Below are 12567 nucleotides of genomic sequence, written 5' to 3'. Positions count from 1 at the left end.
GTTCAAATAGTGTGAGCGTCATTGAAAAGTCATAATAATTCTATGTTTAGAAAATAATATATTTATAAATTAAATATTGCGTACTAGTAATTATTATTACAATAAAGAACATGTCTTATGGTGAGTTAAGAAAAAGCAATAATAAAGAGACATTCTCGCATCACGATTGCAGTTCGAAAAAGTCGGGACAGAGATTGAAAGTAACGCACTGTCCTGACTAAATCGGTGAATCGGACGTCTGGTAGCCTTGCATCAATGATTATAAAACTAAAACCACCCAATATTGCAGCTTGAAGACTTTTGCGCAAGAAACAGATTCATTTATGTAAGAACAAAATTGAAATTTTTACGCATTTCTAAAATCGATGATGTTATTTTCATAGTTATTGATAGGTTCACATTTAAATATTTTTTCAGGGTTCGAGGGGGCATGGGGGGCCACTATTCGCCCCCCCCCCCCCTTGGGTACTGGCCTGACGTAGACAGTGGGAGATAAATTTTGGAGAATCTTTCTATTAAATTTATTATTTACATCCACCTTTTATGCTCAGATAGGTTTATTGACAATCGTGACTTTTCGTTTAATAGATAATATTTGATTTTAAACGACGGGAGAATATTGGTCAAATTTCCTTTCGTGCTCTTTTGAGAGAATATATACTTCTACAATAGCAATCGCGTTCGGAAACTGTGGAAAAAAAAAATGACTTGGTTTTCAAAGGCAGACAAGCTTGGTAGCGTACCTTGCTCGCGTTCAAAGTGACTCACTCATGCTATTCAAGGCTGCTTCTTATCACAAAACACTGTGCGCCAATGCACAGTGTCTGCATCCAGCAAGTTACAAGTGACCAGAGTCGAATTTTAAAGAGAATCTGAAGAATGATATATTTCATCAGAGGCAGCTAGGTGGGCACTAGCTCAACATGCAATAGTTTAAGTGATAATTTCTGACAAACAAGAAACCTTATTGAATAAGTATTAGTGTTGCCCACGAGACGAGACTTTGTCCTGTCTCGTCTCGTGGAAATGCTGTGAAATGCTGTCTCGTCTCGAAAATATTCGTTTGTCTCGGGACACATGATCAATCTCGTCTCGAATTTTTAAAAGCCTGTCCCGTCTCGTCCCGTGGGCAACACTAATAAGTATTGGGATTGTAATACGTGTATCCGCTTCTTCTTAACAATGTAAGCTCAAAGACAATCTGTATTCCATTTGTTTATATTGGCAACTTGGTCAACCGGAGGTAATTATAAGGAACTATTTCGTAGATGTTCATGTAACCGTTATAAAATTACAAATAAAATATATTCACAAGCTTAGATATACTAACAACGAAGAAATAAATTCAGAGTTAAATTACAAATGCATATGTATAGAGTAATTCTAGAAGTACAGAGCTATATCATAGTATTGAACTTCTTTTTGCAGTAATAGTTTTCTTGTATGTACGCATTGCTTGCATTATAGAATTATTTTCCTGTAGTTTACGGTTAATTACAAGCATAAGAAAACAGTTTTTCTTTGTGACGTTTCAGGAGAACACAAGCTCCCTTCATCAGACATTTATTTTCATTTTGACTAAAGATACAGTTATAACAATGGTTAGTAATTTTTTAAACAAAAAGAATCTGTTATATAATGGATGTTGTCAATGTTACATTGTTGTAATATAGCAACTTAACTGTGAAAAAGCAGTCTGTTTTATTTTTATTTTTGTTTCAGATTTTTTAAAAAAATTATGAATCCCAAATATCATCAGGTAATTCAAATTCATCATTGTTATCACAAAGTCTCTTGATGTTTTCTGTTACATTAAATTTTAAAGATGGTGGCTTACTCCATTTGTGAAAAAGAAAACTCCATACTGGATCTATGTTACCATTTTCATTATTTAATTTATTCCAATGAGAAACTCTCTACCAGATGTGGAAATTATTGCTAAAATGAGAACACCATCATGGACGTATTTAAATTGTTAAATGAATCACATTGTCTCATAAAATTCACTTGCGAACCCATGAATAACAACCCAGTCAACAAGGTAATGTTGCCACAACGTTGTGGCAACGTTAGCCCCTAACATACCTAACGTTGTTACAACGTTGAATGTATGTTGATACAACGTTGTGAAAACGTTGTGTCAACGTTTAAGGGTCATTTTTTTCAACGTTGCTGCAACGTTGGTTGACAACGTTGTCACAACATATACTGAACATTATGTAGCAATGTTAGGTATGTCAGGGGTTAACGTTGCCACAACTTTTTTGCAACATTACCTTGCTGCCTGTGTAATTTACGAATATAACAATGCATATTTAAAATATGGTTATTTCACATGGTAAGCCATTTTTGTATATAATATATATGCGTAACAGGAAAACCTCATGTTTGTAACGTCACAGCTTCTCTTTACATATTATGAAAACTTTTCCTGCTCCACCAAAATAGGCAATTGTTAGTCTGGAGATTGTGATGAATTAACCAATCTCTAACTTCACCTGGTAATCAGTTTCTTTTTGCAGTACTTAGCTCCTGATTATATAGTCTGGAATAAAAATATTTATCATGGGAGTTTCACTTGTATTCAACACATTTCATTTTCTGATCTTCCTTACAACTTCAATATTCACACATCTTTCGAAGGATAATGAAACACATTTTTTCACTAATTACAATCGAAAGATTCCTTATTTGTGCTACTAAAAGTTATGTTTGTTTGGCATTTGAGTCGCACTGCCATCTAGTGTACGCTGTAGGAAATATAAGGTTTGGTGGTCAGTGCAAACATAAATTCAGATTAAACAAAACACTCCGATCTGACGCTTGTGGCGCTCATGGTGGTGATCATCCAAACTAAAGCGTATTCAGTGGAATGTTTTTTTGCAACGTTGATGCAACGTTATCACAACGTTGTTCCCCTACATACAACATTCATCATAAATACAACGTTGTGGCAACGTTATCACAACGTTGTTCCCCTACATACAACATTCATCATAAATACAACATTCATACAACGTTGTGGCAACGTTAGTGTGTTGACTGGGAATGTAATTTCTTTCCTTGATCTGCAAATTATGACAACTGACTCAACAATTCAAACATCAGTCCATAGGAAAAAATTAGCGGGGGAAAAATACATCCATGCCAAATCAGAACATTCACGTATAACAATGGATAACATATTTTTAATTTTTTTCCTGAGAGCACAAAGACTATGTTCTAATAATGAGGATATCAAAAATGAAAAAGAAAGGCTCTTTAATATAGCAAAAGAAAATGTCTTTCATACTAACAGAATAAACCAAATCAAAAACAAGTCGCAAGAAAACTAAAGGAAAAGAGAAATACAGACAAAGATGAAAAATCTGTTGAAAAGAAATTTGTGTGCATTCCATTCCACAAGGGATTCTCACATAAAATTGCAAAAATTTTTAGAAGTTTTAATTTCAAAATTGTTTTTAAATCACCAAGAAGTTTGGAATGTACATTTAATGAATTCAAAATGAGAAACTCTCTACCAGATGTGGAAACCACAGGAATATATAATATAAGTTGTTCATGTTCAAAAGATTATGTGGGACAAACAGCAAGGAAAATGGCAATAAGATGGCACGAACACGATTTGGACATTATAAATCTAAACCCAAGAACAGGTTTGTCAACTCATATCATCGAAAAGAAGCATTTGATTAAAAAGAGAAGGGTTTTAAAAGATTAACGGGAAACACATAGTTGAATGTCTGGGAAGCTTCGTTCATTGCAGAAGAACACTGGAATAAATTAAATAATGAAAATGGTAACATAGATCCAGTATGGAGTTTTCTTTTTCGCAAATGGAGTAAGCCACCATCTTTAAAATTTAATGTAACAGAAAACATCTAGAGACTTTGTGAAAACAATGATGAATTTGAATTACCTGATGATATTTGGGATTCATAATTTTTTTTAAAAATCTGAAATAAAAATAAAAATAAAACAGACTGCTTTTTTCACAGTTAAGTTGCTATATTACAACAATGTAACATTGCCAACATCCATTATATAACAGATTCTTTTTGTTTAAAAAATTACTAACCATTGTTATAACTGTATCTTTAGTCAAAATGAAAATAAATGTCTGATGAAGGGAGCATGTGTTCTCCTGAAACGTCACAAAGAAAAACTGTTTTCTTATGCTTGTAATAACCGTAAACTACAGGAAAATAATTCATTTTGCAGGAAAACGTTTACAATATTGACGCGACAGAAGAATTACGAACTGTTGATCCAAGGGAAACAAAGGGTGTAGTGTATTGGTTAGAGTTCTTCAAAGCATTGATTGCGGTCCCAGGTTCGATCCTTCATACTAGGTGTTCTTTTTACTCTTTTTCTTAAATCCCCTTCTATTAAACAAGAGCATGGTAACATTATTTGTAATAGCAGTGTATAGTGATTACATTGTTCTGCATATGGAATTTATAAAAAAATAAACAAATAAATGAACTGACACACGTTCAAAGGGATATTTTCATGTATATGATTGTGAATTATGATACTCTAACAATAATTGTGTATTTCTTCAAAGACATTGACAAATATTAATGAAATAACTGTTTATATTTGTGGCAATTCAGGAATACTAATTTTACTCCCTTTCCCACTCTAGTTCAATGCATGGATACCTCTGCAAATATCGAATGAAAAGTTCTGATCATGTGCAGTTCTCCATTAAATGTTTTCGTTGAGTCGTACTACCTTAGTTTTCTTTGATACAAACAAGTATTGTTTGCACATTACATGTGGGAGGAGAGTTGCATCTACATTTCACATTGGTCAGCTCCTTCTACTTACTTTCAGGAGCGAAAGCTCGTAGGGTAGTGTTTACCATTCAAGACTGTCAATCTGATGGTCGTAGGTTCAAACCCTTCCGGTGGCAGAAAATTTTCGAAAGTTTTAGAGCTATCCCATTGTGTTCATTGTCTACGCCGTGTGAAACGGAATTATTCAGTTTGGAATTAACGATGGGGGAGGGGAAATATTAAATTACAAAATCTCCACTTCAACGAACCGAGAAGTGGCCAAAATTTGGATAATTCTTATAAATATTAAAATTACATTCATGTTTTAGTGGTATAATCGCAGGTAAAATCAAAGATCTTACATGGAAGATTTTACCTTGCTCTGAACTAAGCGAAAAGGCATTTCGAACCGATCTAGTACATTTTCAAATACATTTCAAAATGTTATTGAATGTTTCATGTCGATAATTTGACCAATGCATCAATTCTTGACACTGAGACGATATTTTCTGCAACTACCTCTTCTCTTCAGTCCCTCCTGTTCTTCTCTTCTCTTTTTCCTTCTTCTCTCCCCTCCTTCTGCTCTGCTTTTATCTCATATCGCCTTCCCTACTTTTCTCGCATCTTTTCTCCATCCCACTCGTTTCCACTCCTCCTATCTCTTCTCCTGTCTTAGATTTCCGACTCCACTGGACTCTTATCCTCTTCTCTTCATTCTTCTATTTTTCTCTCCTTTACTCTACTCTCCACTCCTCTCTTCTCGTCTCCTCTTCTCTCACCTCGTTTTCCTTCTCTTTTCTCTTCTTTGCTCCATTTTCCTCATCTCTCCTAGAATCTTTTTCCATTCTCCTCACTACATCTCCTCTCCTCGTCTATCCTCTCTTTCCTCTCTCCTCTACTTTTCCTCTTCTCCTTTCGCTTTCTCTTTCTCCTCTCCTTTGTCACCTTTCGTTTTCTCTCACCTCTTTTCCTTTCTGTGGACTCATCAGCGATGAAATACTAGAAAACTTATTATTTTTTTTTTGGGAAAGAATCTTGTCACTTGAGATATAATAGTGATATTTTAAATAATTTTATACAATAATACTTGTTTTTATTTCTTTCGCGTATTTTATAAATATCTATTGTGCATGTGGCAACCCTGAAATTGAGCCTAACTCTACAGGCAACCCACCAAAGCCTTGTGTAAATTGGGTTGCCTAGTATAAAATGTCGTTGTCCTAAAACTTTTGAGAGACACTGTACATATTCTTGTTGAATGCGCTGATTTTGCTTTCCTCCGGCAAACTTCTAAACTCGCCAGCTTTTCGTCATCCCTGTTGGGAGACGACGACAGTGTTTTATCAAATTATTTTAGCTTTAGCTGGTCTGTGAGGAAGCTTTTAGTAAATTCGACTTTTTAATGTATTGTTTTTGTCTTCTTTACAACCTTGCGCTTTTTACAACCCTTGTTTTAACATAAGGGGATATTTCCCTCCATATATTGAAGGGTACAAAATGGCCACACGTGCCGACGCAACCAAAAATTTTAATACAATCAATCAATCAGAATGTCTTTCTGCCCCATTATACATTGCCACATGTTACTCAAATTACACTTTCTGGACTCACATGTGGGCTTTTCCCCACAAAACCTGGGAGGAGTCAGTGATGACATGGGGAAAGGTTGCACCAGGACGTTGCTGTGTTTGAATAGCGCTTCAGAAGACGGAATGGCAGTATCCTTGTTAACTATTGTTGGTTTATCATCAGGGAGACCCCTACAGATATGTACTGGCGTAAATGTTCCACAACACCATGTTCATAGGTATTGTTGCTGTGTTAATTACTGTACAGTGTCTTGTAATATGCCCTTTACACATACGTGTAGCAAAGAATAAGGTAGCTGTCCAATAAAAATGATGCGTGATAGAAGCATACGGTTTCCACACTTCAATTCTGTATCCTTTGTTTAGTCCAAATCACATGATTTCATCTAAAGGACAGAAAATGTCTTCAAATTTGTTGTGCAGTGCAATCTTATATTCTGTTCTTAACTCTAAAATACTATGGATGTTGATAATCACATTAGCACTATGGAGGGGTCTGTCAGACAGTTGTTTGGATTTTGAACTGTACACTAGCTGTTTCGCTATTTTCGATTTCTGATGCATTTCACGTGACTTGACTTGGTTATAGAAGACTAATTGTAAAGCAGTTTTCAGTTTTTATTGTCTAGTTAAAGTAACATAATGTAATTTATGTAAGGAGGAAGAAAAAAAATTGAAACAATGTGTTTATTTTTTTTTTTTTAAATTCCAAATTCTTAAACTTTCTACTGTTTAATGTTAGAAGAGCAGGAGTTCAAAGTAATATGTAATTTTTTACAGAAAATGAGTAATTAAATGATCCGTTTGAAGGACAACGTAACAAAAAACACACGTGAATACTGTGGTATGTTTGTCAGACCACTTGCCAAAAATATAATTCAGTAAGATTTGAAGAAACAAAGGCATGACCTTGACAGAATGTACTCAGCACCCCAACTGAAAGGTATGGAGAAGGGTCCACTTGTTGTTCGAGGGGCTGCGAGAAATAAAGTAAAGCCATCTGAGAAACTGTCCATAGTAGTTGCGACTTAATGCTTAGTTGTACTTTCATCTAATGCCAGCTAAGTCATTTTCAGAATTTCCTCTCCTTGCGAAAAATATCTATGATACTCCAAATTCTGTAAAATTACACATGCTTAGAATTTATTTTAAAGCAGTGGTTCCCAAACTTTTTCGTTTCATGGCACCCTTAATGTTTCAAGATTTTTTTCCACAGTGCCCAAGTCAGAATGTAGGCGTATCTAATACTTGCAACGCTCAGTGAGTGTGGTTAAGTTGCTTGCCTTAAGTTAAAAAATAAACACATATTTCAAATTTAGAATGTAAAAAAGTACTAAATAAGTACAAATAAGTGTCATTTCATTGAAAATGTTGGAACATTTTGCGGCACCCTTGTTGCTCCTCAGGGTACCATGGTGCAGACTTTGGGAACTACACTTCTAGAACATTAACATGAATGTTTGTGTGGTTTGCTTTCGCTGCTTAGATATTTGCAATTGTTTTGTGGCTATATAAGTTCTCTCATTTATTGAACCACCCTTCATAGTGTCTTTTCTTCTTGAATCACTCTTCAAACTGTTCTTTCTTGAATCACTTTTCCAAAAACTGTGTTTTATGGGATCATATGGCCCCCTGGCCCAATGAAATTGTCTGTCTTAATTTTCACTCAAACATAGAAACTGCATCCCCTAGACATTTCTTAGCTCCTACAGCTGTAACATGTTCCCGAAATTGGAGTAACTGGCGATTGATTGCATCCAGTTGAAAGGATTGCAGGAACCATATTTCAGTCAACTCATTCCCTTATCCCGTCACCTTGTAATCGAGGGGTCCCGGGTTCGATACCCAGTGAAGGCACATAGTGGTTCGGATCGAACTTTAAACTGTAGGTCCAGTCCCGATTAGCATTACTGTGCATAATGTTGACTTAAAGCACCAACTCAATCAAAAACAAAGAAACTTATTCCCTGGTCATTGTCTCTGGATTTGGGGATGATGATGGAACGAACAAAAATTCACATCTTCTCAAAGCAAAGAATGTTTTTGCACTTAATAATGGAGAATTGCTAAATAGTATAGGATTGGAACACAAGTATGTAAAACGGTAGTTGTTTTAGTCTCCTTTATGATTTTTGTTTATTTGTTACCTTTTTTCTTTCTTTAATTTCAGAGGGCCTTGCTGTTGGTGTGGGATTTGGTGCATGTGGAAAAACACCATCTGCTACTTTTGAAAGTGCTAGGTAAGTACATGGTCAGTCTACTTATTTTATATATACTCTATCCTAGGAGTCCCTGGAGCAAGCGAATGATATCTAGAGCGCTCCACCAGTGAACACATGAGGGAAAGTGATTGCATGGAGGAGTGAACGTGACTGCAGCAGCATGAAGTGCTTAGTTCCATCCACTCCTTTTCTCCCCTTCTCTGCCCTTATGTGTGGCGTTGGTCCAGACTCCTGGGATGCTGTATAGTTTAACAGTTTGTTGTATGTATTGAATGTCTGTTAAGCAGGAATTCCTTAACCAATGCTCAAACACTGTTGTGAGGCAATGGGTGTCTCATGAGGTGTTTGCACCAACCATACTATGGGATATAGAATATCCCATGAGGTGACTTTGGGAACATCCTGTAGTTCGATTTTCCCAAAATTCATATTTTCATTGTTCCATGAGTTTTAAACTGTGTTGTGGTTCTACGGTGTAATAGGAGGTAAGGAAAGTTACTGACTTTAAAACAGGTCTGACATCATAAGAAAAGTGGAGTCCTACATTATCCATGATAATCTTCACTGATGTATCTGTCAAATGAATAGGGTCTTGTTTCCTTTTCAGGAAATAATGATTCTCTTGGAAAAAGCAATTTAGTAATATCTCTGAATATAGGATCACAAACACCATCAAATTTGCAACAACTATTTACAGCATTGTGCGACAGGTGTGAAGATGATTTACACCTGAACAAAGGCTTCTTATACAAATATTAATTCCATCGCACACGTGAAAAAATATTTTTATTGGCCTATATCAGTTTTAGGGCTTTGTTTTTTTGTGCCTATTGATATTAACTCTTCAACTTATGGTTTAGTGGTATTAAACTGAACATGGCTTTGCATTAGTTCTGCATACATGTTTCTCTGCTCCACAATAAGGTGAATCACTTCTTGAACAAAGAACAATCGGAAAGAGACTAAATTGTGATCATTTTTTTAAAGCCTTACGGTTAGTGTGACAAACTTCCCTATTCCTGGAAACTATCATATTAGAGCTAATTTTTTCGGATCCTCCTGTCTCTCACATTGACATTCTATTTTTTCCATATATTTCACTAACAGTCAAGACTGCGAAATTTCAATTCATTCTGATATGAGTTCGGCGAGACTTCAAGTCGTCTTCGGTGGACAGAAGTGACGTCATATCTTGTAGTAGTTAATTGACAGTAGATGCTTGGTTGTGCACATATTGGTTAGGACTCAGAAACATGCAACATTTTAAAATTTTTATTCTGTGTTGTGATCTGTATATGATATAAATGTAAATTAATTATTTTGTTTAATATTATCCATTTCATGTACATGCGCAAAATTTGTCGCTACTAAATTTGCAAATTCAATGCTGAAAGTTGGAAATCTCCCTTAAACTCATAGTGGAAAGTTGGTCACCCTACTCATGCTGCTGTAAAATGAAATTAATGAAATTCTTTGGCATGTAAAAATTGTGTGTCAACTTATGCCATTGTCATAGGATCACCATGGCTCTCTATTACAGAAATCATTGTCTGGAACATCGGTAAATTCTTGATGTAACAAAAAATAACCCATGATGCAACAGTCCTTGTGGGGCAAGGCCTACCTACAGACTGCTGGCCTTACTCCCACATGCCCAGCAGAGGTGGGCAATTATCCAACCAGTTATGGGGTGACTGTGGTCAGCATGACGAAACCCCAGTTGTTGTTGTAGCTTTCCATGACTAGGTTCCACTACTCATTCATAGCTCCCCAATTTCCTCATGATGGTGGCTGTTGTAGCATGTACCTGTTTAATTTTCATCCATCTGAAACAACTATGAATGATTAATAAAAAATGTGTACCTCCTTATTCAAAGAAATGAAAATGGACTGTCTTCAATTGAACATCTGTTTGCTTCCATCCTACATATTTATTTACTTATGGGTCTTAGCACGTTTCGTGCATCACCCAAACAAAATTCATGTATTTCCTTAAACCTTACATTTTCCTTGCCTGTATTTCCTTGTACCTTGTATTTACTTCGTATATGCCTTTAATGTCATTGTATTTACCTTGTGTCCATTTCATTCATGTATTTCCTTGAACCTTACATTTTCCTTGCATGTATTTCCTTGTACCTTGTATTTACTTCGTATATGGCTTTAATGTCATTGTATTTACCTTGTGCCCATTTCATTCATGTATTTCCTTGAACCTTAGTGTATTTACTTCGTATGTGCCTTTAATTTCATTGTATTTACCTTGTTCTCAATTCATTCATGTATTTCCTTGAACCTTGCATTTTCCTTGTATGTACCTTTAAAATCAATTGTATTTACCTTGTATATAAGTCATGTACACAAATGCTAACTGCATCCTGTATCACACCCAAAACAAAGAAACCTGCCAAAACCCTTTACACCAGCCTAGGGAGCAAAAACATCTCCAACAAACTGCCAGCATGCTCAGCCTCTACGGAGGCGAATCGGTCCCTTTCAAGGACAAAACCTCACACTCCAGCCAAGTTAATAGGACCAAAACCTCTTCCCTACCCTTGAAATTCCAGCTGTTGCAGTTGCGGCAGGAAACAATACATCCCAAATAACCTAACAATGCAATTAACCTCTACTACCTAGCACAACCCTTCAAAAGAAAAGCCGAGTCCCACGGGACGTTACTTACACCCCACCATACCATATGAGAATGAGAGAGACTTTGAAAAAGAAAAACTGCTACATTCAACGTAAATGTTTCCTAATTTTTCGATATCTTCGCCAGTAGAATTCTTTTACTGATATTTTCATTTTTGTTTTCCTACATTTTCAGCATGTAGCAGCTTTAATACCATTTTTTTACTATCTTTTGGAATTATTATTTATCTTCCCCACATAAGACATCCTTTATTTGTTGTGATTTCCTTTCTCCTTTGATAATAATACAAGATAACAGTATGTGTCTTGATATTCTTTTGGAAGTGAAGTAGGCCACCCTAATTCAATCCATTAAATAACTCTGTAAAATATTATCTTCTTTCCTTTTTTGCACTATTGTATCCAACAATAGCAGTTCTATTTCAATGGAGTCTGTATAATTGAATTATTCTTCAGCATTTTCTGTATTTTCTTTTGTAGGCAGTCTTGACAAGAAATCTGTCAGATCCACTATTTTCATATACACAATTGTGTAAGATTATTTAGATAATAGCAAAGTCCATATTTGCCTGCTAAAGAAGCATTCTCTGTCTTTTCTTTCGTAGGCAGTCTTGACAAGAAATCTGTCAGATCCACTATTTTCATATACACAATTGTGTAAGATTTTTTAGATAATAGCAAAGTCCATATTTGCCTGCTAAAGAAGAAATAGCTGTTGTCTTGCCAAAAGTATATTTTACAGTCAATGAATTAAAAAAAAAAAATAGATCCAGCGCCTGCCAGGGTTGCTTTTCATTGGGTGACTCGTAGTCAGCACATCAGATCCCATCGTCGCTGTTTTTTGGCTTTCTTGACCGCAGCCCGCTATTTCTTCTTTTCAAGTAGCTTCCCAATTGTCCTCACGATTGTGGGTCAACGCTGAAATTTTTGGGCCACTCTCTGTGAAGTGAACCCAGGACCACTCACACCAAAGGCGAGAGTGCTAACCACTTGGCTACTCGGGAGCCCACAATATATTACTATAAACTTTGAAATGTTTTCCATAAACATAGTTGTGAAATTTCTTAATACCAGTCCCTAATTAGGCAGTTGTTTTCAGTTCACCATATATCTTGTTGCATAATTGCGTTCCAACCCCTACACCACTTCCATCCTCAATAAGCACAGTCTCCTATTCTGGATCATACGAGGGTTGCTATTTATATATCCGGAATAACAAATAAAAAAAAAATCTGTATCACTGAAAATGGTTTTATTGTTTTTCAAAATATTCTCCATGATGATCGATGCACTTTTGCATACGTTTGAACCAATTCTCATAGC

The 12567-nt window shown here is 35.7% G+C and overlaps 1 protein-coding gene across 2 annotated transcripts in view; it reads left to right on the top strand.

Moving 5' to 3' along the window:
* Window positions 1-12567, top strand: part of Zip48C (Zinc/iron regulated transporter-related protein 48C) — a 291440-nt gene that overhangs the window by 26356 nt on the left and 252517 nt on the right. For both annotated transcript variants that reach the window (XM_083136738.1, XM_083136737.1), the window contains exon 5: window positions 8541-8610. In XM_083136738.1, coding sequence (XP_082992864.1) covers window positions 8541-8610 — 70 coding nt within the window. The remainder of the gene's footprint in view (window positions 1-8540; window positions 8611-12567) is intronic.

This window comes from Lepisma saccharinum, chromosome 15 (genome assembly GCF_977018435.1).
Source record: "Lepisma saccharinum chromosome 15, izLepSacc3.1, whole genome shotgun sequence".
Classification (NCBI taxonomy): domain Eukaryota; kingdom Metazoa; phylum Arthropoda; class Insecta; order Zygentoma; family Lepismatidae; genus Lepisma; species Lepisma saccharinum.
Note: the sequence above shows the minus strand (reverse complement) of the source record. Positions and strands in the feature narration are given on the sequence as shown.